The following is a 27,560-nucleotide window of genomic DNA, read 5'->3' as shown; positions in this document are numbered from 1 at the left end:
TAATGTTTAGTATTGCTCTTGAAGTATCATTTGAAGTCGGAATACTTGTGATTCTACATCTGTGTATGTGTGCACGCGTGTGTTAAATCCATGAGGCAGAGCCTAGTCCCTTGTCTTGAACCTCTGCTTTGGAGACCTGTTGATTTTTTTTTAAATCTTGCATAGACGCCTCCCGCTCCTGTAAACGTCCCATTTCCATCTTCCACATCCCTTCGCCTCATCTGTGACCGTCCGCGGATCCTACAACGGATTCATCAGTCATTTCAAAATCCACCGAACTCGCGAGGAGGCAGGTCACCTCGAATCAGAGAACCGCTAAGAAGATTGTGATCCTGGCACCTTTCAGTCCACATATGTGTATGCAATCACCGGATCAGCTATCAGGTCAATCCCGTGAGAGGGGCAGAGGGTGGCTAAAATTAGTGGTGTGTATTCAGATTTAAGAAGCGAGTGGGTAAAAGGGATCGGCAATTTGAAGCTTGAACTCCATTAATTGCAAACTCTTATTTCTGTCTGCATGAAATGTTAAACAGCTCTTTACCTGCATGCAATCCCTTGAGATTTCTAGCCGTGGGAGACTGATTACTTGCTCTAGTGCTATATTTATCAATCCTTCAAACCATAAAAGGTCGGGACTCTGGTTTTACATTCCACTGACGGGAGACATTATTTTTGTACAGAACTCTGCAGCCGCTTTCCCCGAAACATCACACCGAGCGTTCTCTCTAGTATATACAACAAAATCCCAGAAAACATTTGACATTTGGTAAGTGCGCCTGATTCTCAGTAGATTTAGCAGCTCTTGTGGCGGTTCTGTGACTTAAATGTCATTTGCCTTGTTAAAAAGTTAAAGTTCCGTTGGCAGCTGACCGGTGCAGTTCTAAATGTGCACTCAACACATAGTTCAACTGGCGAGATCGGTCAGAATCACTGAGTTTTATTAATTTGGTTTTGTGTCAGGGTTATCTACAATAAAGGGCACACTTAGAGAGCAAGAACGAACCCGTATAATATTTCAACTGAATTCTATGTGGTTGGATGTTAACAATTCAATCAGAATTACTTTAACATTCATCTTGAAATAGAAAATTGAACACAGAATGGGAAGTTGGATGTAAGTGTGGCAAATGCAACGCACGATGGTCAATTTGCAGCTAATTGTGTTTATTAAAACGGATTATTTAAAATAATTATTTAAACCGATCGAAAGTAGTGCCGGTTATTTCGAATTATAATTATTTTTATTTAATATGATTGATATATATATATATATATATATATATAATAAAAACCCTGTACTTTTGTTTCGCATTTCTTGCCAATCATGATAAATTATACTGAAACTTTGCTAGATGTAAGGATTTAAATGTTTCTCTGCACTGCTGGAGCTGTTACTTCGACCGGCTATGGTTGGACCAGAAAAAGAAACAAAATGAAATAAATCAGAACCCTGTTACCTATATCTCGGCTTCAGCGCACTCTAAACTTCACCCACTGACAATGACCTACGTACATCATTGTCGGTTTATTCTGTTTACATTAATGGAGCAGATCGTTGAGCCCTTTACCTGATTTACTTTTTTTTTTGTTTCTGCTTTATCTACGAGCAGATTCCTGAGAATTCATACAACGTAAGAGTTGGATATTACGTTGCCAGCATGTCCTCGCTATCATTACCTTTTTACCAGAAGCACCACCGGCACTATGACCGTAACTATCGTAGTAGCCAGTTGCAGTCCGCTATGCAAGACTACCGCCTGGAGGAAAAGCGCAAAATTACAACTCACTCCCATGGGTAAGACGCTTTCAGGGTCACATACTGACTGGGGATGGAACACCGACCACGAATTTGCAAAGTTCTCCAATATGTAAACCGTGTTTACGTTGTATTTTAATGTATGCCAACAGCGGACGCTCCCAAAATTGTAACAAATTTCCAGGATTTGGTCTGAACATAAATTCTTAATCATCTGCAGGGATCTTGATTTAAATAACTATTAAATCTTATCAACGTGCGGGACAATTTCTTAGCCTAAGCTAGGGATCTCAGAAAACATCGATCTATTCCAATTAAACTCTTTCACTCTGAGAGTATTCATTAGATCAAAATTTTAAAGTGACTGCCATTTGATTGAGTTGATTCCCACAAAATGGTATGGTGAATTGAATGATCCCATTTAATAGACCAATCTAAATCTTTCAGGTGCTGATAAATTCACAAGTTTCTTCCAGCATGGTTGATTTGAATGTATTTTTGTTTTATACTAGTCTATTGTAAATTTGAGATTGAAATCATGCTATAAACACCCAATTATGCATGTAGCCTAGTCAGTCACAAGTATGTAGTGCAGTGAAGCAGGGAGAGGGTTAATCTCTCAGCTCTACAATCAGCCAAGCATAACAATGGAAATAAATGCACCTTGCATATATATTGTACCACTAACATAGTAAAATAGTTTGGTGCCATTATGTTACGAACATGAAAGTATACTAGCAAACCTTTAACACCCCTAAGATATCTAATATATATTCTTTTTCAGTGGTAATTTGCTGTAAAATTCCATTATCCTCCACCCTGAATTCTCCAACTTCAATTGCTTTCTCCACAGTAAAATCAGATGAGAAATATTCAATTAAGATCCTACCCATATCCTTTGACTCCATGCACATATTGCTAATGGACCTCGTATATTCTCTGGATACTCTTTTGCCTTTAATATACTTATTTTACTCGAATACTTTCCTTGATCTTTGCCCACCAGTGTGATCTCCTATCCCCATTTTGTTCTCCTACTTTGTCCTCTACAGGTCCTGTAGAGCCACTTCTATTTTCACTTTCACTACTGCCACTACGATTTTGTTTCATTAACCAACACTCCATATCCCTTAACCTGTAGGGGGTTCCTTCGACTTTCAGTTTTTATCTTTCACCCTTACAGGAATGCTTAGGCTCAAAACTCTCACTGTTTTATTTTTAAATGACTATTGCCCTCTCTGCTATGAGAGCCAAATCGTTTTTGTTTGGGAGATTAGGAGAAAGGTAAAACAATTGTTAACAAGAGGATGTCAACAACAATTTTTCAATCTCAGAAATCTATCATTTGATGGCATGTAAAGAGGGTCACTTTGAATAGTTAAGCAAACACAGACAATGTTGTTCCTTCTGAGTTAGTTTATTGTAACTGTCACTATCAATTATGACATTATATTGGGAACACGAGTATATACTACTTGTGGGAGTTTTCTATTCAAAATATTCAGATCAGGATTTTGAGCATTTGAGCTAGAAAATTTTCTGTATTAATTTTATGTGTGACTCATGAAGGATTTTAAGTGCCACACTAATTGCATTGCATTTTTTATAATAGCTATTTGCCTGGCCACCATCAAACACTGGTACATTTGTTACTAGATTTGAGCTTTCCTATGTTGAAGTTGAAAGTATTTTGCATTAGCACTTTTTCTATGGTGATGGACTGAGCCAGATCAAAGAGCAAATTTAATATTGTGTCTATAGACATGACTTCATTGTTATATTATTCTGCAAAGCAATTTCAATCTCATTTATTTTCCAAAAAAGCTTGGGCTGGGTAGTACAAGCAACACACTCAAAATGCTAGAGGAACTCAACAGGTCAGGCAGCATCTATGGAAAAAAGTACAGTCGACGTTTTGGGCCAAAATCCTTCCAAAGAGTTTTGGCCTGAAATGTCGACAGCACTTTTTTTTCCATAGATGCTGTCTGGTCTGCTGAGTTCCTCCAGCATTTTGTGTGTGTTGCTTAGTCTGCTAGCATCTGCAGATTTCTCTTGTTTGTGATTGGGCTGGGTAGTATTTTGATCATACTTCACACATCTCACATCTGATACAAATGAATTTAGGTGCAGAATTTTTTTGTTCTGACACCAGGGATTGTGCAGTCCCACAACACTCTTTTAAAAACATAAATAGGGGCTAGTTATCTGTTTTATTAGTCAAACCTCCAAATCCTTGCAATTGCAGATTCCACAATCTTTCAAACAATCAGATGTTTTGAGGACTGAAAATTGTACATGCCCTCAACCTAAAAAAGCAGAAGAATTAATTAGATAACAATTTGTTAATCAGACTATCATTGACAGTGGGAAGACATCTGGAGACAATTGCCCAAGAGTGTTAGATTCCTCTTGGCTAATAAATGACAACTAGCAATGTAGTGATAAGGGGAAATTCTATCTGATTAACCCGGCAATGTTTTCAGATGAGATAATACTACATAATAATTGAAATGCTAGCAAAATGAAAGTCTGTGCAATTACAGTGATAGTAATAACATATATAAAATAGGTTGAATGTCAGAAAATGAATAGTAGTTATTTTCCTTTCATAGGCAGAATGTAAAGCTGGCCTTGGTTACTTCTGCTGAGTTTAATTAATCTGCATTTGGGCACAGGAGGCAGCATTTTAAAATTTATGGATGGAACAAAGATTAGAAATATAGAAAAGAATGAAGAGAACTGTAAGAAGCATTTGGAGACGACTTGGTGTTGCAGCAGGCACCTACATAACAGATGACACTTAATGCAACAAATATTTTAAAATGATACAAGAGGAGAAGCAAATGACATTTTAAAAAGTGAAGAAAGTTCATAGTTTCTAAATTCCATTATTTGACAGTGACTAATCAAGTGAAACAAGTAACAAGTTTCTTGGCTTTATAAATGGAGCTGTAGGAAACAAAAAAAAGGAAGCTGTGGTAAAGCTTTTTAAGTCATTGATTGGACATCAACTGCATTCAATTAGACTTGTGACATGGAGCACTAGATGCCAATAACCAGTACTTTGCTAATTCCTGAAGCACATTAGAAAGGAGCTTTGTACTGTCTGTCATCCACAATGTAAAACAAGGTGCTCATTTAGGATGAGGGAGATTGGGACCAATATTCTTGCAGGCAGGTTTACTAGAGCTGTTGGGAGTGGCTTAAATTAATATAGCAGAGGGATGAGAACCAGTATGATAGAGCTGAGGATAAGCCTGCAGGTTTACAAGTAGATGATCGATGTAACATGAGTGTAAGGAAGGACAACTCAATGATCGGGTACAAATGCAGACAGAACTAAGAGATAAATTGTACTACAGAGGCAAGATTCAAAAAGGTGAAGAATGCAGGACTGAATGTGCTATATTTAAATGTGCGTAGCAATGGAATAAATTGGATGAACTCGTGGTGCAATTAGAGATTAGTTGGTATGACGTTGTGGGCGTTGGTTGAAAGAAGGCCACTGTTTGGAGCTTAAGATCATATGACCATAGAACCATAAGGTATAGGAGCAGAATTAGGTCATTTGGCCCATGATTCAATCATAGCTGATCCTCTTCTCCCCCCTCTCTAGCCTTCTCCCCGTAACTTCTGAGGTTATATCCAATCGAAAACCTATCAACTCTGCCCAATAACCTGGCCTCCACAGCTGCCTGTGGTAATACATTCCACAAATTCATCACCCTTTGGCTGAAGAAATTTCTCTGCTTTTTCAATGGATGCCCTTCTATCTTGAGGCTGTGCTCTCTTGTCCTAGACTCCCTCACCTCGGGAAACATCCTTTCCCCATCTACTCTGTCTAGCCCTTTCAACAATCAGAGGATTTCAATGAGATTTCTCCCTGCCTATCCTTCTACATTCCAGCGAGTACAGATGCAGAGCTATCAAACATTCCTCATATGATAACCCTTTCATTCTCAGAATCATCCTTATGAACCTCCTCTGAACCCTCAAAGGTACATCAAAAGATATACTTTGTATTGAGAGGACAGGCAGAAAGGCAAAGGTTGTGGTGTGGCTCTGTTGGTATGAGATGGAATTATATCTTTATAAAGAGGTGACATAGGGTCAGAGAATGTTGAATCTCTGTGGGTGAAGTTAAGAAACTGCAAGGGTAAAAAAACCAATATGGGAATCATATATAGGCCTTCAAATAGTTGACAAGATGTGAGGTTGAGATTGTAAAGGGAGTTGGGAAAGGCATGCAATAAGGGTAATGTGGCAATAGTAATGAGGGATTTCAATATGCAAGAGGATTGGGAAAATCAGATTGGTGTCGAATCGTAAGAGAGGGAATTTGTTGAATGACTATGAGATGGCTTTTTAGAGCAGCTTGTGCTTGAGCCTAGTCGGGGAAAATACTACCTTAGATTAGGAGTTGTGTAATAACCCAGATAATATTAGGGAGCTAAGTGTAAAGAAACCCTGAGGAGGCAGTGATTATAATATGACTGAATTCATACTGCAGTTTGAGAGAGAAAAGCATAAGTCACACATATCAGTATCGCAATGGAATGAAGGGAATTACAGAGACATGAGAGAGGAGCTTGAGCCCTGGATTGGAGGAGGTTACTGGCGGTGTTGACAGCAAAGCAGTGATGGCTGAAGTTTCTGGGAATAGTTCCCAAGACACAGGATAGATATGTCCCACAGAAGAAGTTGTTCCGAAATGGCAGGGGTAGGCAATCGTAGCTGACAAGGGGAGTTAAGGACTGCATAAAAGACAGGGAAAGGGCATATCAGGTAACAAAAGTGAGTGGGAATTTGGATGTTTGGGCAGCTTTTAAAATCCAACAAAAGGCAACTAAAAAAGCTATAAGAAGGGAAAAGATGAAATTTGAGGGCAAACTAGCCAATACTATAAAGCAGGATACCAAAAGTTTTTTTTCAGTTATATAAAGAGTAAAAGGGAAGTGAGAGTTGATATTGGACAACTGGAAACTGATGCTAGTGAGGTAGTAATGGCTAACAAAGAAATTATAGATGAACTGAATGGATACTTTGCATCAGTTTTCACTGTGGAAGATATTAGCAGTGTGCCAGAGGTCCTTGAGTGTCAGGGAGCAGGAGTGAGTGCCATTGCTATTACAAAGGAAAAAGTGCTAGGCAGACTAAAAGGTGTTAAGGTGGATAACAGATGGACTACATCCCAGAGTCCTGAGAGAAGTTGCTGAAGAGATAACGGATGCATCGGTCACAATCTTTCAAGAATCACTTAATTCTGGCATGGTCTCGGTGGACTGTAAGATTGCAAATATCACTCCACTCTTTAAGAAGGGAGGAAGGCAAAAGTGAGGAAACTATAGGCCAGCTAACCTAACCTCAGTGGCTGGGAGAGTGTTGGAGTCTATTATTAAGAATGAGGTTCCGGGGTACTTGGAAACTAATGATAAAATAAGTCAAAGTCAGTGTGGTTTCTGTAAATGAAAATCTCGTCTGACAAATCTGTTGGTTATTTGAGGAACTAACAAGCAGGGTGGACAAAGGAGAAACAGTGGATGTAAATAACTTGGATTTTCAGAAGGCATTTATTTGATAAGGTGCCACACACGAGGCTGCTCAACAAGATGAAGTCCCATGGCATTACAGGAAAGATACAAGCATGAATAGCTGACAGGCAGGAAGCAGTGAGTGGGAATAAAGGGAGCCTTTTCTGGTTTTCTGCCAGTGACTACTGCTGTTCCTCGGGTCAGTATTGTTACTGCTATTATTCATATTTTGTCATTGATTTTAGATAATGGAATTGATGGCTTTGTGGCAAAGTGTGCAGATGATATAGAGATAGTTGGAGTGGTAGGTAGAGCTGAGGAGGCAACGTGATTGCACCTGGACTTAGACAAATTGGAAGAATGAGCAAAAAACTGACAGATGGAAAACAATGTTGGGAAATGTATGATAATGCAATTTTGTAAGAGGAACAACAGTGCAGATTATTTCTAAATGGGTAGAAGGTTCAAACATCAGAGGTGCAGAGGGACTTGGGAGTCCTTGTGCAAAAGTCCCAAAAGGTTAATTTACAGGTTGAGTCTATGATAAAGAAGGCAAATGAAATATTGGCATTTATTTTGATGAATAGAATATAAAAGCAGGAAGATAATGTTGAGGCTTTATAAGACACTATGCAGTCTGCACTTAAAGTATTGTCAACAGTTTTGGGCCTCATATCTCAGAAAGGATGTGCTGTTATAGGAGAGAGTCCAGAGGAGGTTCACGAGGATGATTTCAGAATGAAGGGATTAACATATGAGGAGTGTTTGGCAGCTTTGGGCCTGTAGTCACTGGAATTTAGAAGAATGCAGGGGGATCTCATTGAAACCTACCGAATATTGAAAGGACTAAATAGGGTGGATGTGGAGGGGATGTTTCCTATAGTAAGGCTATCCAGCACTTGAGGGCACAGCCTCAAAATCGAGGGGTGACATTTTAGAACGGAGGTAAGAAGGGGTTTTTTTTTTAGCCAGAGTATAGTGAAACCCTCTGCCACAGATTGCGGTGGAAGCCAAGTCCATGGATATATTTAAGGCGGAAGTTGATAGTTTTCTGATTGGTCAGTGCATCAAAAGATATGGTAAGAAGGCTAGTGTATGGGGTTGAGTGGGATCCGGAATCAGCCATGATAGAATGGCGGTGTGGACTCCATGAGCTGAATGACATAATTCTGCTCCTATGTCTTATGGTCTTTAGTGATTCAGAACCTGGAATTTTTCTTCTTAGTGCAACAGAGGATATGATTTAACGGAGGTAGTCAAATACAATTTGCAGAAAGGTCAAAAACCAGACAATCTGGATTTAGAATAAATGACCAAAAATCCATGGGTTGGGGGGGGGAAATAAGACAAAACTCCTCTGAATCATTAATGTATGCCTTGCCTGAAATGTGGTGGAAGCAGATTCCATAATAATATTCAAATTAAATCAGATGAAAATTTTAAAATGAAACATTTTCAGAGCAATGGAAAAGGTTAGGGAAATGGGGTTAATAGGTAGCTCTTTCAGAGAATTAGCATTGATGTAATGGATCTCCCCCCCCCCCAGAATATTTTGACTGTTTTGATAAAATCTCTACATATTTGCTTTCATTATATTGCTGGATGGACTGCACATCATTGTAAATTGAACGCAAATGCAATGATAATCTAATATATTCATCAACTTAAAACATGAGGAAATCAATGAGATTACTGACGTTATCAAAGAAACGATTTGTTACTTATATGGACTTCCAGCAGATTTTTGATTAACGCCCTCATAAGGATTTCACTAAAGTAGAAGGCAGCTTTTTACCCTGGTTAGAGAAGTAGGAGAGCATAAAGCAACAAACCATAGGATATTGGATAGGTGCTATAGAATTTGCCAAGCACAATCATGCTCCTAGACCATGATTATCCCAGTCATACTATATGGTACATAATGATGATGACCCTGATATGCAAAAGATGAATACCAAAGGAATTGTCTTAGGTTTCCATCAAAAACCTTTCATCCCTACCACTGTATTGCAGGTAAATGTATGATGCATGTGCAGAATTGTAAGAGTGGCTACAGGGCATTATGACTACTCAGCAGCAACATTGAAAGCCTTGATGAGTAAACTGCAGTGCAGTGACCTTTCAGTTCATGGAAATGTTGCTGGAACAAGCAACATGGTGTTAATTGGTTATGAGGGAGCTGAAGAAAATGGTGGTTCATAAGAGTGCAAGAAAACCATCAAAAGGAATCTGAACTCAGATGAATGTATCTCTTTGAAGGATTTTACTCAGCACTGGAACATTGGTGGCTTTTTTTGATTGCATGCTGCACAGAAAGTCTTTGTGGTTTAAGTGATGAACTAAGTGAATCAGAGTTATTAGGCACACAGATTCTCACATTTGATTTTGCATGCATAACTATGACATCTACAGAAATGCCACTGATAAATGCTAAAGATGCCAATAATGCTGCAGTTTGTCAGAGCAAGAACTCACAGAAGGCTCATGTACCCAAACTGAAGTTGATGTGGTTAATGGAAAAATTTAACTTGCCTAGCATTTAACCACCCTGACAATGACAAAATGACAATTGAATTGAATTCTCCAACTTCCGGTAATTCCTTCCCCCTCCCTTCCCCCTCCCTTCCCCCTCCCAGTTTCACTCTGCCCCCTCCTCCAGCTGCCTATCACCTCCCTCATGGTTCCGCCTCCTTCTACTACCCATTGTGCTTTCCCCTATTTCTTTTTCACCTTTCCTGCCTATCACCTCCCTACTTTCCCTCCCCCACCACTTTATCTTTCCCCTTACCGATTTTTCACCTGGAACCTACCAGCCTTGTCCTTCCCACCCTCCCCCCAACTTCTTTATAGGGCCCCTGCCCCCTCCCTCTTCAGTCCTAATGAAGGGTCTCGGCCGGAAATGTTGACTGTTCGTTTCCACGGATGCTGCCTAACCTGCTGAGTTCCTCCAGCATGCTGTGAGTGTTGCTTTGACCCCAGCATCTGCAGAGTATTTTGTGTCATGATTAAATGGTCAGTGCATCAACATGAGCCTCAACATCATGGCAGCATACCACTTATTTATGGACAAGAATGTATTTCTGATTTATATAAATTAAGTCCCACTGACATACAATGAACTTGAAAACATATCCCAGTGAATTATTGAAAACTTTATGCCAAATTGAAATGATTAACATCCCATTGTTGTCAGCTGTTTCAAATGACAAATGGTGCAGCTGATGCTGATAACTGATTAATTGGGAAAGATTGGATCAGAGAAGTGAAGTTAGATTGGAAAGAAATGTTCAGCATGGATTGTCAAAGGCACGCTTAAATTTAGAGTCATAGAACATGGAAACAGGTACGTCAGCCCAATTTACTACAAAGCTTGAGACTGTAGGAGTAGTTACCTGTGCTAAGTAGTGCCAGATTTTAAAAGTGAGTGGGGCCTGTCAGGGCATTCTGCAGAGCTTGAGATTGCTTGGTTTATCAAGTAGTAGGCAAGTGCCAATAAAATGAAGATAGGTTGAATTGGAGCAGCCATTGTGCGTGTGGCCATAGTGTGAGTGGACAGAGTGGGGAACTAAGGTTTTGGCTCAAGAGGCTTCAGTGAGAAGAGGCTGAGGCTAGAAATAGTATCTATCAAGTTGCTGCTTCTTTCTTTTCTAACTAGGATAACAAAAATGGATCTTGGTAGTGGTGTGCTCCTCTTGCAAGATGTGGCAAATCTGGAAGGTTCTCCATTCTAGTGTAGCTTGCATACCATGTTAAGGAAATGGAGTGGAGCTGGATGACCTACAGATCATTCAGGAGAATGAGGAGGTGATAGATAGGAGCTACAGGGAGGTAGTCACAGCTACAATACAGGAGGCAGGTAGCTGGGTGACTGTCAGGAGAGGGAAAGGAAATAGGCAGATAGATTCCATTGTGACCATTTCCCTCAACAGTAAGTATACAGCTTTGGATACTGTTGGGGGCATGACCTACCAGGGGAAAACAACAGGGACCAGGTCTCTGGTACTGAGTTTTGCTCTGGAGCTCAGAAGTAAAGGAGGGAGAAGAGGAGAGCAGTGGAAAAAGGGATTCAATAGTTAGGAGAACAAACAGAAATTCTGTGAATGTGAAAGACTCTTCCCAGATGGCATATTGCCCCCCAGGGTAAGGGATGTCTCAGATTGGGTCCACAGCATTTAAAAGAGGAAGGGTGAGCAACCAGAAGTCATATTGGTACTAAAGACATGGGTAAGGAAAAAGAATGCTTCCTGAAGTGCAAATATAAGGAGCTATTTAGGAAGCTGAAAAGCAGGTTCACAAGGGTAGTAATCTCTGGATTGCTACCTGTGTCACGCACCAGTGAGGGTAAGAATAGTAAAACATGGTAGATGAATGTGTGAATTGTTACAGGGGACAGGGTTTCAAATTTGTGGATCATTGGGATCTCTCCTGTGGAAGTTATGGCCTGTACAAAGGGGATAGATTACACCTGAACTTGAGTGGGACCAATGTCCTTGTAGGCAGGTTGATAGATGCATTTGTAAAGCTTTAAACTAAGTTAACAGTGAGATAGGACCAGAGTGACAGGACAGAGGATGTAGCAGTTGGTGTAAGGGAAATACAACATGTAGAGAGACTGTGAGGAATGATAGATAATGCATAGGACATAAATGCAGTCAATTGGATAGGTTGATGTGTTTATTTTAAGGTAATAAGTATTAAAAACAAGGGTGATGAATTTGGAGCATAGCTCAGTACATGAACTACAGCATTGTAGATTTGGCTGTCACAAAGGCAGGAATGGCTGCTGGATGTTCCAGGGTTTATATATTTCAAAAGGGACAGTGAGGGAGATAAAAGAGGAGGGGTGGGGGGGGGGGGGAGCATTGCTAACCAGGGATAGTACTAGAGCAGCCAAAAAGATGTATGTTATGGAGGGATCATCTTCTGAGTCAGTATGGGTGTAATCAGAAATAGGAAGGGAGCATTTACTTTATAGGGAGTAATTCTATAGACCTTCAGTAGAAACAGATAATGAGGAGCAGGTTGGGAGGTAGGTTTTGGAAAGGTGCAAAAATAACAGGGTTGTTGTCATGGATGACTTCAACTTCCCTAATACTGATTGGCAACTCCTTAGTGTAAAATGTTTAGAAGGAACAGGATTTGCTAGGTGTGTTTAGGAAGGATTCCTGTCACAATATGTGGACAGGTTGACTAGAGGAGAGGCCATAATGTATCTAGTACTAGGTAATGAACCTGATAAATGACAGATCTCGATGGGTGAGCATTTCAGAGAAAATGGCCATAACGCCCTGAGTCTTGCACTGGGATAGGAGCAATCGGTATGGAAAAGTATTTAATTTGGGAGGGTGAATTATAATATTAAGCAGGAACAGGGAGTGTAAATTGGGAATAGATGCCCTCAAGGAAATGCACCAGGGAAATGTGGAGGTTGTTTAGGAAGCACTTGCATGGGATTCTGCAAAAGTTTGTCCTGCTGAAGCAGAGAAAAGATGGTAGGGTGAAGGAACATGTGGATCATCTAGTCAAGACAAAGAAGGAACCATACTTAAGGTTTAGGAAGCAAGGATCAGACTGGGCTCTGGAGAGTTGTAAGGCAGTCAGGAAGGAGCTTAAGAAGGGTCTTGGGAGAACTAGAGGAGGACATGAGGAGGTCTTGGTGAGTAGAATTGAGGAATACCTTAGGATTCATCTACACATATGTGAAAAAGAGGTGGATGACTAGAGTGAGGGTACGACCGATCAGGAATAAAAGAAAACATGCTTGGAGTTAGAGGAGCTAAGGGAGGTGCTTTGCTTCACTTTTCACCAGTGAGAGGGATCTTGACAAAAGGGAGGACAGCATAAAACGGGCTGAAATGCTGGAACATCTTAACTTTAAGAAAGAAGATATGTTGGAACTTTTGAAAAACATTAGTAAGGATAAGTCTCCAGGGCCAGAGGGATACACCACAGGCTTCTACGGGAAGTGAGAGAATAGATTGTCTGCCTTTGGCAATGATCTTTGCATCCTCACTGGCAATCGGACTGGAAGGAGGCAAATGTTATTCCTTTGTCCAAGAAACGTTAGGCCTTTGACAAGGTGCCGCACATGAGGCTGCTTAGAAAGATAAGAGCCCATAGAATTACAGGGAAGTTACTAAAATGGGTGGAGCATTGGCTGGTCGGCAGAAAGCAGAGTGGGAATAAAGGGATCCTATTCTAGCTGGCTGCCGGTTACCAGTGGAGTTCCACAGGGGCTGGTGTTGAGACTGCTGCTTTTTACAATGTATGCCAATGATTTGGACTACAGTATGGCTAAATTTGCCACTGATACAAAGATAAGTGGAGGCGTGGGTAGTGTTGAGGAAACAGAGAGCCTGCAGAGAGACTTAGATAGGTTAGAAGATTGAGCAAAGAAGCGGCAAATGAAATACAATGTTGGAAAGTGTATGGTCGTGCACTTTGGTAGAAGAAATAAACAGGCAGACTATTATTTAGATGGGGGAGAGAATTCAAAATGCAGAGATGCAAAAGGACTTGGGAGTCCTTGTGCAAGATGCACTAAAGTTTAATCTCCAAGTTAAGTCAGTTGTGAAGAAGGCGAATGCAATGTTGGCATTAATTTCTAGAGGTACAGAATATTAGAGCAGGGATGTGATGTTGAGACTCTATAAGGCACTTGTGAGACTGCAATTGGAGTAGTGTGTGCCGTTTTGGGCTCCCTATTTTAGAAAGGATATACCGATATTGGACAGGGTTCAGAGAAGATTTATAAGAATGATTCCAGGAATGAAAGGGTTACCGTATGAGAAATGTCTGGTAGCTCTTGGGTTGTATTTTCTGACGTTCAGGAGAATGAGGGGGGGATCTCATAGAAACATTCTGAATATTAAAAGGCCTGAATAGATTAGATATGGCAAAGTTATTTCCCATGGTAGGGGATTCTAGGACAAGAGGACACGACTTCAGGATTGAAGGATGTCCATTTAAAACTGAGATGCAGAGAAATTACTTTAGTCAGATGGTGGTAAATCTGTGGAATTTGTTGCCATGAGTGGCTGTGGAGGCTGAGTCATTGGGTGTATGTAAGGCAGAGATAGATAGGTTCTTGATTAGCCAGGGCATCAAAGGATATGGGTTTAAGGCAGGGGAGTGGGAATGACTGGAAGAATTGGATCAGCCTAAGATTGAATAGTGGAGCAGATTCGATGGGCCAAATGGCCTACTTCTGCTCTTATATCTTATGGTCTTATACAAGTGAGTTATGTTAGTGGAGAGCAAACTATTGGAGAGGATTCTTAGAGACAGGATATATAAACATCTGGCGAAGCATAGGCTGATTAGGAAGAGTCAGCATGGCTTTGTGAAGAAAAAGCTGTGCTTCATGAACCTGATCAAATTCTTCTAAGAAGTCACAGAACAAGTTGATGGAGGTAGATCAGTGGAAGTTGTGTATATGGGTTTTTGTAGGGCATTTGAAAGGTTCCCCAAAGTAGGCTCATTTCAGGAAGACGGGAGGCATGGGATTCAGGGAAACACGGCTGCACAGATTCAGAAGGTGGAGAGTGGTAGTAGATGGAGCGTATTCCGTCTGGAGGTCAATAACCTACTGTGTTATGCAGGAATCTGTTATGGGACCCTTGCTCTTTGTTTTTTTTTATATAAATTACTTGAATGAGAAAGTAGAAGGGTGGGACAATTAGTCCGTAGATGACATAAAGGTTGGTATTGTTGTAGGCAGTGTAGAGTTTTCATAATTTACAACGGGATATTGATACAATGCAGAGCTGGGCTGAGAAGTGGAAGATAGAGTTCAATCTGGATAAGTGTGAAGTGATGCACTTCGGAAGGTCAAACTTGAAGGCAGAATACAGGGTTAATGGCAGGATTCCAGACAGTGTGGAGGAACAGAGGCATCTTGAGGTCTATGTCCAGAGATTTCTCAAAGATGTCACACAAGTTAATAGGGTATTTAAGAATTTTCATGGTGTATTGGCCTTCATTTGTCAGGGAATTGAATTTAAGAGCTGCAAGGCAAATTTGCAGCTCTTTAACACACTGGTTAGACTACACTTGGAGTATTCTGTTCATTTCTGGTCACATCATTATAGGAAGGACATAGAAGCTTCAGGGAGGGTGTATAGGAGATTTACCTGGATGTATTCTAGATTGAAGAACATGGCTTATGAGAATAGGTTTTTCTCTTCGGAGGAAGAACGATGAGAGGTGACTTAATTGAGGTGCAAAACTTCAAGTGATTGAAGGAAAATGTGGAGGGATGTCAGGGGTACTTTTTTTGCACAGTGGTGGGTGCATGCAATGCACTGCCAATGTGGTGCTTGAGGCAAATATGATAGGAACATTTGAGAACCTCTCAGATAGGCACCTGAATTAAAAAAATGGAAGGCTATGTGTGAATTGAAGGGTTAGATTGCTCGTAAAGTAGGTTAAAAAGATTGTGCAGCATCATGGGCTGAAGAGCTTGTACTATTGTGCAATATTCTATGTTCCATGTTCTATGTACTATGACCCATGCTAAGATTTCCCATCCAAGACAGTCTAATTTGCCAGCAATTAATCCTTTTAAACCTTTGCAATCCTTGTACCCATCCAATGTCTAAGCATTATTATTGTACCCGTCTCAGCCACTTCCTCTGGCAGCAGGTTCCACATAACTACCACCCTAGGTGTTTTTTTTTAAAGTTGCCCTTCAAGATCGTTTTAGACATTACCCCTTAAATCTATGTTCTCTAGTTCTTGATTTCCCAGCTCTGTGAAAAAGACTGAGTGCATTCATCCTATCTATAAATCTTCATGATTTTATACACCTCAAAAACATCACCTCTTGGTCTCTGATGCTTTATGGAATAAAGTCTTAACTTGTCCAACCACTGCCTATAACTCAGTCCCTCAAGTCCTGGGAGTATCTTTGCAAATCTTTCCTGGTCTCTTTCCAGTTTAATAACATTTTTCATAGAACAAGATAACTGAACCATGTACTCCAAGTGCCCTGTACAACTGCACCGTGATCTCTCATCTTTTATACCCAATGTCCTGATTAATGAAAGCAATATGCCAAAAGCTTCTTCACCAGTCTGTCTACTTGGAAGTCTACTTTGAATGAACCATGTACAAATACTCCAAGATCCCTACTACACTTGACAGGGCTCTGCCATACACCATGCATGTCCTATCCAGATTTGATTTTCCAAAATGCAATACTTCACACTTATCCAAATTAAATTCCATTTGCCATTCCATGGGCTACTTGCTGATTAGGATGCCTCTGTAGTTTTTGATAGCCATCTTCAATGTCTAGTCTGCTGTCTATTTTACTACTAGGTAATTATGGAGAAATATTCAAAGATACAACTGTGAATGCTCATCCTTATCAATACAACTGCAAAACCAGTCTGTGGAGGTTTTGACCTGCTGGATATGTATTAAAGAATAGCTGGAGGAAGGGTGAAATAAGTTCTAATAAAATAGAGTCCTAGTGAAGATAATCTATGCTGACCGTTCAATAGGAATTGCAGTGATATGTACAGTGAACAAAACTGTTGAATTGTGTTGTGATTACAAGGTGACATTGAAGCAGACAGTTGATGACTAACAAAAACCATTGCCTACTTCACAGGATTTATATGCAGACTTGGCAAGAACCAATGTTTTCACCAAACTATATCACATGCATGTGTTCAACAATGTTTTGGATAAGGAATAGCTGGAATATTTGATAATCAAATCTCTTTTACTCCTACTTAAAATAACTGCATGGTGTGTAGTTAGCACCACAGGTCTTTCAATAGATAATATATTACTAGATTATTGTCAATGCAATGAAGAACATGCAGTAAAAACCACAAGTGCTGAAGAAGTAGTTTTACTATTAGAACCGTTCAGACAGCTGCACAGGAAGCAAGAAGACATTTCTACCAGAAAGGGGCATCACAAATACCACAGCTAAAAGAACTGCTGCTTCACAACTCCTGCAACCTGAGCTCAATCCTGATTTCTGGTTCTTTCTGTGTGACATTATCATATTTTTCCTGAGTGTTCTGACTTCCTCCTATATCTCAAAGCCATGCACATTGGTGATTTAATTGGCCATAGCAAATTTCCTCTGTGATGTGTGTGGGAGTGTGTTAGAATCTGGCAATACTTGATGGGAAGTTGTGGAGAAATATTTGGGATTAGTGCTATAAGATATTTGAGCAGAGATATTGGGCTGAAGGGCACGTTTCAATTTTCAAGAACTTTATGACTAAGTAGTTTAAACTTGCCTAAAAATAGATGCATGTGGATCGCAAGTAAATAAATTACAATTGAAGTGCAAGGAATCCTCAGGTCTTTAGCATATACAGATTCTGCAAAAATATTACCTTTACGGCAATTATGAAGAAATAAGCAAAATAAATGATGCAATGAATAGTACACAGCATAGGACAAGCAAGAAATTCCTGGGAACTTAGATTTAATTAGTTCACAATGATGCAACATGTACATTTATACTTATAATGCCTTAAGTAAGAGACTGAGAGCTGAAATTGCCTTCTGTAAATTCAGAGAAAATGCATGGAATTGTTTTTCAGGTTTAATGTCACTGACATATGTCGTGAAATCTGTTGATTTGTGGCAGCAGTACGTTGCAATACATAAAACTATAATTTACAATAAATATATGAAAAATGAAATTAAATTGTACAAACAGAGAGCAAAATAGTGAGGTACTGTTCATGAGTTGGTTTATTGTCAATTCAGAAATCTGATTGTGGAACATAAGAAGCTGTTCTTAAAATGTTGAGTGTGTGTCTTCAGGCTCCTGTACCTCCTCCCTGATGGTAGCAGTAAGATGGCATGTCCTGGTTGATGGGAGCCCTTGATGATGGATGCAGCCTTTTTGAGGCATTGTCTTTTGAAGGTATCTTGAATGCTGGGAAGGCTAGTGCCCATGATGAAGCTGGCTCAGTGAGCAACCTTCTGCAGCTTTTACCAATTCTATAAAGTCGCCCCTCCATCCCAGATGGTAATGCAACCAGTTAGAATGCTATCCATGGTACATATGAAGAAATTTGCTGGAGTCTTTGACATACCAAATCACCTCAAACTCCTAAAACTATAGAGCTGCTGTTATGCCTTCTTTGTAATTCTATCCATATGTTGGACCCAGGATAGATCTGAAGGTTTGTTGACAGCCTGGATAACTGTCGGGAGAGGGAAAAGAAATAGGTAGGCAGTACCCCTGTGGCCATTTCCCCAATAAGAAGCATCTCACTTTGGATACAACCTACCAGATCAAATTCCAAGAAAGGGGTGACATTATGTAGGATCAGAAGATGTAGTACCCTTGTAAGCAGAGTTAAGAAACTGCAGGAGTAAAAAGACCCTGATGGGAGTTATATACAGGCCTCCGAATGGTAGTCAAGATGAGAGATACAAATTACAACAGGAGATAGAGAAGACACGTAAAAAGGACAACATTACAATAGTGATGGGAACTTCAATATGCAGATAGATTATGAAAGTCAGGTTGATGCTGGATCTCAAGAGAGGGAACTTGTAGAATGAATATGAGATGGCTTTGTAGAGCAGCTTGTGGTTGAGCCCATTAGGAGAAAGCAATTCTGGATTGGGTGTTGTGTAATGGACCAGATTTGATTAGGGAGTTTAAGGTAAAGGAATCCTTAGGAGACAATGATCACATTATGGTAGAACTCACCCTTTGAGTATCCTGAACAATTTTGGGCTCCTTACCTAAAAAAAGATGTGCTGGCATTGGAGAAGATCCAGAGGAGGTTCACAAGAATGAACAGATGTCTCTGGTCTATACCGGCTCAGGTTTAGAAGAATGAGGAGGCATCTTATTGACACCTATCTAATGTTGAAAGGTCTGAGTAAAGTGGATGTGGGGAGGACGTTTGGTATAGTGGTTAAATAAAGTACCAGTGCACAGCCTCAGTAGAGGGATGTCCATTTAGATCAGAAAGGAGGAGGAATTTCTTTAGCCAGAGGGTAATGAATCTGTGGAATTCATTGCCACAGATGGCTGTGGAAGCCAAGTCACTGAGCATATTTAAAGTGGGATTGATTGGTTCTTGATTATTCAGGTCTCCAATAGGCTATGGGGAGAAGGCAGGAGGATAGGATTGAGAGGGATAATAAATCAGCCATGATGTGGAGCAGTCTTGATGGGTTAAGTGACATAATTCTACTCCTGTGTCTTATGGTATAAGTTGAAACTGCTCACCCCTTCCACTGCTGATCCCTCTATTGGTGTGTTTTCTCGACTTCCCCTTCCTGAATTCCACAATCGATTCCTTGCTCTTATTTTCTTTGAGTGCAAGATTGTTGAGACACCACTCAACCACCTGATCTGTCTCATGCTTGTATGCCTTTTCCCCTGAGAATTATCTAAATGTTGAAAGTAAAAGCTGATATTTATTTGCTACAATAATAAAGAAAGCTGAGGAGCACAGAGCCATATTGTTCTAATTTGAGTGACCTTTACAAGAATGGACAGATTCAGGCACATTGTCAGAATCAGATGAAGACACAGAACCCCACTTTAACAAATGATGTAATTGGAAAAAGGTTGCAGCAAAAGGGGACATGCAGCTGTATTACTGAGTGTATCTAATTGATGGACTTCTGAATTGCTTAAAAGCATGAAAAGCACTGCCTGAGTCAGTGGTGGAGGCAGATACACTCGTGAAGTTTAAGAGACTACTAGACTGGTATGTGGAGGAATTTAAGGTGGGGGGTTATATGGGAGGCAGGGTTGAGGGTCAGCACAACTTTGTGGGCCGAAGAGCCTGTAATGTGCTGTACTATTCTACTTTTCTATGAAAACCACGGCCAGAAATTTTTGTTATTGCCTGAGTTTTGATAAGGGTCTTGAAAAGTTAACAGATGCAGATTCCCTTTGTCAAGAATACAGAGTGAAGCCAGTAGAAATATCTTCATATATTTGGAATTGGCCAACAAACCTTTCCTTATAGCTCAATTATTATTGTGAGAAGGGTATTAGATGTCCTTTCAGATTGCAGTCATTTCAAATGGTCATGGATAGAACATGTTTGAACCGGTACTATACGGTATCAGAGTGTACAATCAACCAATTGTAATCCAATTTCTCATGTCATAAGATCTCATCTGCATTCTTCTCTAACCCTATGATCATCTAGGATATCAGGACAACACCAGTTTTCACTTCCTAATCATTCTGAAATATAAATACTCCACTTACCTGGCAAGATTTTGTGCTATAGAATAATATTGATGCAGATAATAATAATAATAAAGGCATCAGTTAGTCTTGCGAGACCATGGATCTGCACCTGGAAAGTCTTCACTCTCCAGGGCGCAGGCCTTGGCAAGGTTGTATGGAAGACCAGCAGTTGCCCATGCTGCAAGTCTCCCCTCTCCACGACACCAATGTTGTCCAAGGGAAAGGCATTAGGACCCATACAGCTTGGCATCAGTGTCGTCGCAGAGCAATGTGTGATTAAGTGCCTTGCTCAAGGACACAACACGTTTCTTCTGCTGGGGCTTGAGCTCATGACCTTCAGGTCGCTAGTCCAATGCCTTAACCACCTGGCCACGTGAAGAGAACAAAATTGTGCACAGTGCAGGTCAAGGTCTCATTCTGCATTGATATAATAGGATGATAGGTTCCCTTCAACCATTCAATTGTCAAATCAACCAACACAACCCTAATTATTACAGTTTAGCAGCATTATGTCCACTTTGATCACTTTGCACTTAAACAGACTTTGATTTCTTTGTTCGAATTTGTCATGTACTGTAACTCCAGAAATCAATTGAAAGAAAAACACAGGAGCCCAATAATAACTCGTGTACTTCATTTTACATTAGTGAGGTGAGCACTTATGAAGTGGTGGTTTAATGACATACGCCATTCACATACTTTTACGTATAACTCATAATAAATTATTTAAACAACAAAGAATGCTTAAACAATATATTTACAATATTACTTAAATATTATTGAAATATTAAATACACAATACAATTGTGTTAATTTTTTTGTAAAGGTTGTGTCTAGTCTATGTTTAATTTGTTTTTCTTGTTAATGCTGCTTATAAGATGCTATGAGCCCTTGATCCTGTTGCAATTAAGTTTTTCATTGCACCTGTGTACACATGTACTTGTGCATATGACAATGAACTCAAATTTTACTTTGAACTTGACCATCTGCTGTAAAATTCTGAGTTTTAAGTTTTAAGGCCCTAACATTTAAGATGAATACATTAGATGCGAATCAATGAGCAATGTGCATGATTTTAAAGCTTGTCTTTAATTACTGAAGAGTGTCAGATAAAATTCAAGTAACTCATTACAATGTACAAGGGAAATATAGTGGGAAAGCAATGTATAAAAGTATTGGGTAATATTTATACACTGTTTTCTTTGTTTAGCCACGAACATGTCAGCAGAAATATTGCTGTAAAGGATGAAAAGCTCAAACAGTCAGAAGGATACATTGGTGGTGAGTTTCAGCTCTTCCAAAAGGATACTAGTGAAGAACATAACATTGCAAGGACTGCAGTACATAAGTCAAGAAAAGTAGCCATCCGGGAGTCTGCTGAACGCATTTCACTGAATAAGCAGGTGAATATATTAAAAACTTCAATCCAGACTATAGACGTTAGATAGTTCTTTAGAATCAAGGATTATTTGGTTCCACTCCATTTCTGTGGGTTTTCAGGACTGACAAAACCTGCAGCAGATGAAACAAAAGGTATCTGATAAGGCCTGTGGGTAATTAGGAGGTGATTTGCTGCTGCGGTATTCAATGCTGTGATGCCGTGTGCTCTGAATGTGTGGACATAAGATTCTCAACATCATCCAGAGTGTCTCTTCTCCTGGAGACTTTGGTGACTGCCAGATCTGCTTTATATTGAAAATGGAAGGTGAAGCCTCAAAATTAATGCAGAGTGGGGATCAAGTAGGGAAGTCTGAAGTGTGCATGAAATACCCCCGGGTTTGTTGTGGTGAAATCTTGGCCCCGGGGCCTCACCTATATGTCTCAGCTACTGAGCATCAACCAAGAAGAAGTGGCGTTTGAACACTGGACCAGAGTGGAATGTCCAGTAACTGAACGTTAATGGATGGGCCATGTGAATGGGCACATACAGCCATCCCACATCTCTCGGAACTTCCGGGAATCTCCCGTATATTAATAGTGGCTGTCTGATGCCCGCAAATTATATACAATATCACGGAAATCAATTTTTTGAAAGCAAGCAAGAGAGGGCGTGAGAGTGACCATGAGAGAGAGCGCGTGAGCGAGAGTAAGAGAGGGAGAGAGAGCGAGTGAGAGAGAAAGCAAGCGAGAGCGCGTGAGCGACCACGAGAGAGAGAGAGAGAGCACGAGTGATAGTGCGCCATTGCAGAGTGTTCCAAAAAAATATAAAACGTACGTCACCCCAGACTACACTAAAGTGTACTTCTGCCTAATAGGGGTCAAAATAATGACAGTGTTGCTCATTGCACTGTTTGCAACAGTGACTTTTCTATTGCCCATGGTGGGTTAAGACTGTAAAAGACATGTTGAGGTAAGTTTAACAGGTGTCATTCGTTCATTAGCATAGCTAACATTATTTAAACTAGCTGGCCAGCTGCTAAGGAGCTACTCTATTGCAGACCTCTCCCGGAAGTCTCCCGCAAATTGATGGTGCTACCTCCCTGAAATGAATTTTTGCAGGGTGGGATGTCTGCGCATATATATATATATAGGAATGATTAGAGTGAGAAACCACAAACAAGGGCAAACTAGTGGAGAAATGAATTAATGTGTTCATCTGGATGAAGTTAATGCTTTCTATTATTAATATTCTGTAACCTATACAGATGTGCTAATCAATATGAGGAGTATCCCAGCAGTTAGAAATAAGGAAGTCCTTTGTACATTTCTTACTCCTGACACTACCAACTATATTTTAATTAGAAGAAAGCAGTTTTATGGCTGTTATTTAATACCCTATAATATGAGCCAACTCTTTTCTATAATTGAAAGAGTTAAAGTTCTGAACTTAATACTTCAATCCTATTAAGAATGTCCTTCCTAACTTTATTTTGTTGTTTTTCAGCACAATGAAATGGGAGAGTCTAGGAGCAGAGGGCACAGCTTCACAATCAAAGAATGTCCCTTTAAAACAGAGCTGGGGAGGGATTTCTTCAGGCGGGGGGGTGATGAATCTGTGGAATTAATTGCCACAGACAGCTGTGGAGGCCAAGTCATTGGGAATATTTAAAGCAGAAGATGATATGTTCTTGATTAGTAACAGTGTGAATGGGGGTAAGAGGGAAATAAATCAGCCGTGATTGAATAGCAGAGCATACTTGATGGGACAAATAGGCTAATTCTCGCCAATGTTTTATGGTCTTATTATCTTGTGGCTCTCCGCGTAATGCCTGTAGCTAGCAACATTATGGCCTTAGAAGTCTAATTGAGATTGGGATCTTGCTTGCACGAGTGCCCTCAGTGCCATGTCATCTGTAAGTGGTAATTCGACCTCAGGCAATGTTTCCTGCACCCCTGTCTCTGAACTGCTCTGACACACATTTATCAGCTCTGGTTGTTAAAGGCCTTATGCAAATATCTCTAATAATCAAAGTCATTGAGAAAAAATTATATTAATTTTCAGAATGCATTTAGCTGTTATAAAATTCAAAGCATTAACTAATTAAAATATTAAGGAAAAAGCGATCAATTTAACCTCCTCCTCACCGTCCCCTGATCTGTATGACTGATCTCTGTTGCTGAAGCAGAGCTGAGTTAAATGGTGATCAAAAGGTCACATGTGCTGACATCTAGCCTCCAGCACAATCATGACTATCGTACTTTATTCTACAAGCATGTGCTAACATGTGAACAAGACTTCAATGGTAGTTCTCTTCCACACCATAGGCAAAAGGTAAATACAGTTGGGAGTCAGAAATCTTTTCTTCAATTTACTTTTTTTTGTATTTTGAGAATTATGGAGCAGAAATAGCATAGAAATCAGCTGATTAATAGCTGATCAGGCAGGTTTCTGAAGAATGTTGCTAACCACTGATCATATGGCAACCACCGTGATTGCAGATGAAATGTCAATGCAAGCTGAAATGTGGAATTGGAAAAGATTAAAGGTAGGATGAAATCTTATAGGATACAGAAATTGAAGTCGGTGTAACTTCATGATAGATAGTAAGAAAGTGAAATCAGTACGGATAAATTTTTAAAAGCGGAAAGGGGATTTACTGTTTGGAAAATGAGATTGGAGAGTTTTGGATGAATGGGTGATTATAGGAAACTGACAATTAAGTTAGTGAAAATATTAAGTCAGGAGGTGACACAGGCATCAGTATTTTCTTGGACAATGAGTATTAACCAGGGATGGAGGTGACTGAGAAATGTAAGCACTCCTTTGGATGGATGTGGGTTTGTAAGTTCGTGTCAACGTTCAGTAGGACACCGAGACCATGTACCTCTATCAATACACACAAAATGTAGGAGCAACTCAGTGGGTCAGGCAGCATCTATGGAGGAAAATGAACAATGTTTTGGGTTGAGATCCTTCATCGGGACTTGAAAGGAAAAGGGCAGAAGCCAGACTAAAAGGATACTGTTGATGGGGATGATCAGGAGCTGACAGGTAATAGTGAATCCAGGTGAAATGGGAAGGCAGGAAAGTAGGGGTGGGGGGGGGGGGAGGGAATAATGTGAGAAGATTACTTTCCTGCCTTCTAGGTGTTCTCACCTAGAACCTCTACACACCTGCGCCCCCCCCCCCATCTGGAAGCTTCTCTCTATTACCTTCCTCCCTCCCCCACTCTCCTGCTTTCCCCTCCTTATCTGTCCCCTGCCTGATCTTGCTCCTTCCCTTTCCATTACCCTTTTATTCTGGCTTCTGCCCTCTTCCTTTTCAATTCTGATGAAGAGTTTCAGCCTGAGATGTCATTTTTTTCCATAGGTACTGTCTTGCATCATTATAAGGATTTTGAATGCATACACAAGAAAGGGGTGGAATTAGGATCAATGACATTATGATTCTGACACTGAATAGGATGGCTTTAGACCCAGTGAACATTGGTGTCATCCATGACCGTATGTCAGATTGTATGTTGAATAACTTCTGTCAGTCTTCAAATTAATGATGTTGATGGGGATTGCCACTAGAGGCAATTATGTACACTAGATGATGAATACAGGGAAACATCAATGATGCTTCATGGTATAGGCACTAGAAATGAAACTCTCATATGAAATGTGCTAGGTACAATAGAAAAGATAGAAATTGAACTATGTGTTGAAGCACATTGGAGCTAACAAAGGAATTGCTGGAAGAAAAAGATATGATATTTCACACAGAATGCTGTAGAGGTACTGAAGATACAGTGATAGAAAATATACCACAGTCACTGTTATACATGTTAGTCACCTTTAAGTAGAACAGAATTGGCACTATAGGCATTTGGAGCCAAGAGTGAAGGCACTTTAACATGGTTTGGAGGGGGAGCTGAATATTGTTGGTGGGTCTAGAAGAACATAACAATTGTTCATTGAAAAAGGAATTGCACAGAGCAATGGAGGGTAAGGAATATTGTGCAGCTTCAAACGGAAAAGATATCTGAAGGAAAATGTCCTCCAATGGGAACAACAGACTTGGAAATAAACCAGTCCTCTTTTTAACTTTTAAAGCTCTAGGGTTGATACAGACAGTTGTCCAGGTGTAAGCCTATGTCAAGGTAAAACATTTTCTATGTTGAACTGAGGCGGTATTCTAGGCATGCCATGGGAAACAGGCATTGGGAATAAGGACAAACTCAACAATGGAAGTAAGGTCAGGCTCAAAAGCTTACCTTACTGGAAGTGGGGAAAGGAGAGAAATTTTGTCCATCCTCATTAAGATCCTTGAATGATCTGAAGAATTGGCCCTTTCTTGCCCATATACTGCATATAGAATGCTCAGGAGCTGTTAACAGGAAACATCTTGTATCTTCTTTGTGTAACCTCTGAGATCCTGAATTCTGAGAATTAAATATACAAGGATGGGAAACAAACATATTTTTCTGCCATGCTGCTAAATCAGTAAGGTTGAAGCAATATTCAAGTTTTTAGAGTTGTTAACTCAGCTCTCCTACAATCAATCGGAACATCTAATCGGAACATGGAAGATTTGAAAAGATTTACTAGACTTGGATAAGACTAGTGCCAAGAAGCTAATGTCCCTATTTCCATTGGTGGACTTAACAATTTCTATCAGCAATACAATAATTTGTATCTTTATTATCACGTTGCAAAGAACTAGATCCTCTGTTCTTGTGCCAAAAAAAACTTGAACGAAGTCAGATCAAACATTATATTAAGAGCTTCTAAAACAGGAGCCTCTACAATAGTACATACATGAATTCTAAAGCCTGTTTCTTGGCCACTTTGAATGGAGTTGGTTAAAAATCCATGCACACTGTCCTGCATCATGTTAACTTCTCATAATCTGCAGTCTGTAATTGTTTGCAGAGTGCTTTTATAAAAAGAAATATTGAAGTAATGATTTTGCTGAATTGTGTACTCCAATGCAACTTTTGCTAAATTTCAGTTAATCTGTGAAAATAGATATTAAAATACTTAAATATTAATGTCAGTAATTCTCAAATATTTTGTGCTGGATATGGATCATGTTCTTATTTATCTTGCCTCAGATTCATGAGACTGAAGAATTTCACAAAAGACTGAAGGAAGACAGCCTGCTTCGTTTGCCTGAATTTATAATCAAGCCTAGATCCCATACAGTCTGGGAAAAGCAGAATGTGAAGCTACATTGCACTGTCTCAGGATGGCCTGAACCCCGAGTCACATGGTAAATATCTCCATTATAGCACAGTAGAATGTGCTTCAGTACTTTCTTCAGTGCTGCACGATTCCATAATTCCACGTGGTTGATATTACCCGAGTCTGAATGGAAAAAAACAACAGGAATTCTGCAGATGCTGGAAATTCAAGCAACACACATCAAAGTTGCTGGTGAACACAGCAGGCCAGGCAGCATCTGTAGGAAGAGGTGCAGTCAACGCAGCAGGCCAGGCAGCATCTGTAGGAAGAGGTGCACCTCTTCCTACAGATGCTGCCTGGCCTGCTGCATTCACCAGCAACTTTGATCTGAATGGAAAATGTGGGTTGAGTGCATTTTATTTCCACTTTTAGTGGAATGCTATATATATTCAGTGCCACTTTAATAGCTATCTCCTGTAATGGGCACTGAATGTATGTGATCCTCTGTTGCAATAGC

The 27,560-nt window shown here is 40.0% G+C and overlaps 1 protein-coding gene across 4 annotated transcripts in view; it reads left to right on the top strand.

The window, feature by feature from the left end:
- The first annotated feature begins 231 nt into the window (after nucleotides 1-231).
- The window catches only part of myom1b (myomesin 1b), a 182,338-nt gene continuing 155,009 nt past the window's right edge, over nucleotides 232-27,560 (top strand). For 2 of the 4 annotated variants that reach the window (XM_072255938.1, XM_072255966.1), the window contains exons 1-4: nucleotides 498-766; nucleotides 1,611-1,795; nucleotides 21,705-21,897; nucleotides 26,974-27,131. In XM_072255938.1, coding sequence (XP_072112039.1) covers nucleotides 1,659-1,795; nucleotides 21,705-21,897; nucleotides 26,974-27,131 — 488 coding nt within the window. In that variant the 5' untranslated portion in view covers nucleotides 498-766; nucleotides 1,611-1,658. Of the gene's footprint in view, nucleotides 385-497; nucleotides 767-1,610; nucleotides 1,796-21,704; nucleotides 21,898-26,973; nucleotides 27,132-27,560 lie in introns of those variants that run through there. The other 2 variants (XM_072255947.1, XM_072255956.1) reach the window with 2 other exon arrangements.

Source organism: Mobula birostris, chromosome 1 (assembly GCF_030028105.1).
Source record: "Mobula birostris isolate sMobBir1 chromosome 1, sMobBir1.hap1, whole genome shotgun sequence".
In the NCBI taxonomy this organism is placed as follows: Eukaryota; Metazoa; Chordata; class Chondrichthyes; order Myliobatiformes; family Myliobatidae; genus Mobula; species Mobula birostris.
The sequence above is the reverse complement of the archived record's forward strand: the minus strand, read 5'-3'. Positions and strand labels throughout refer to the sequence as shown.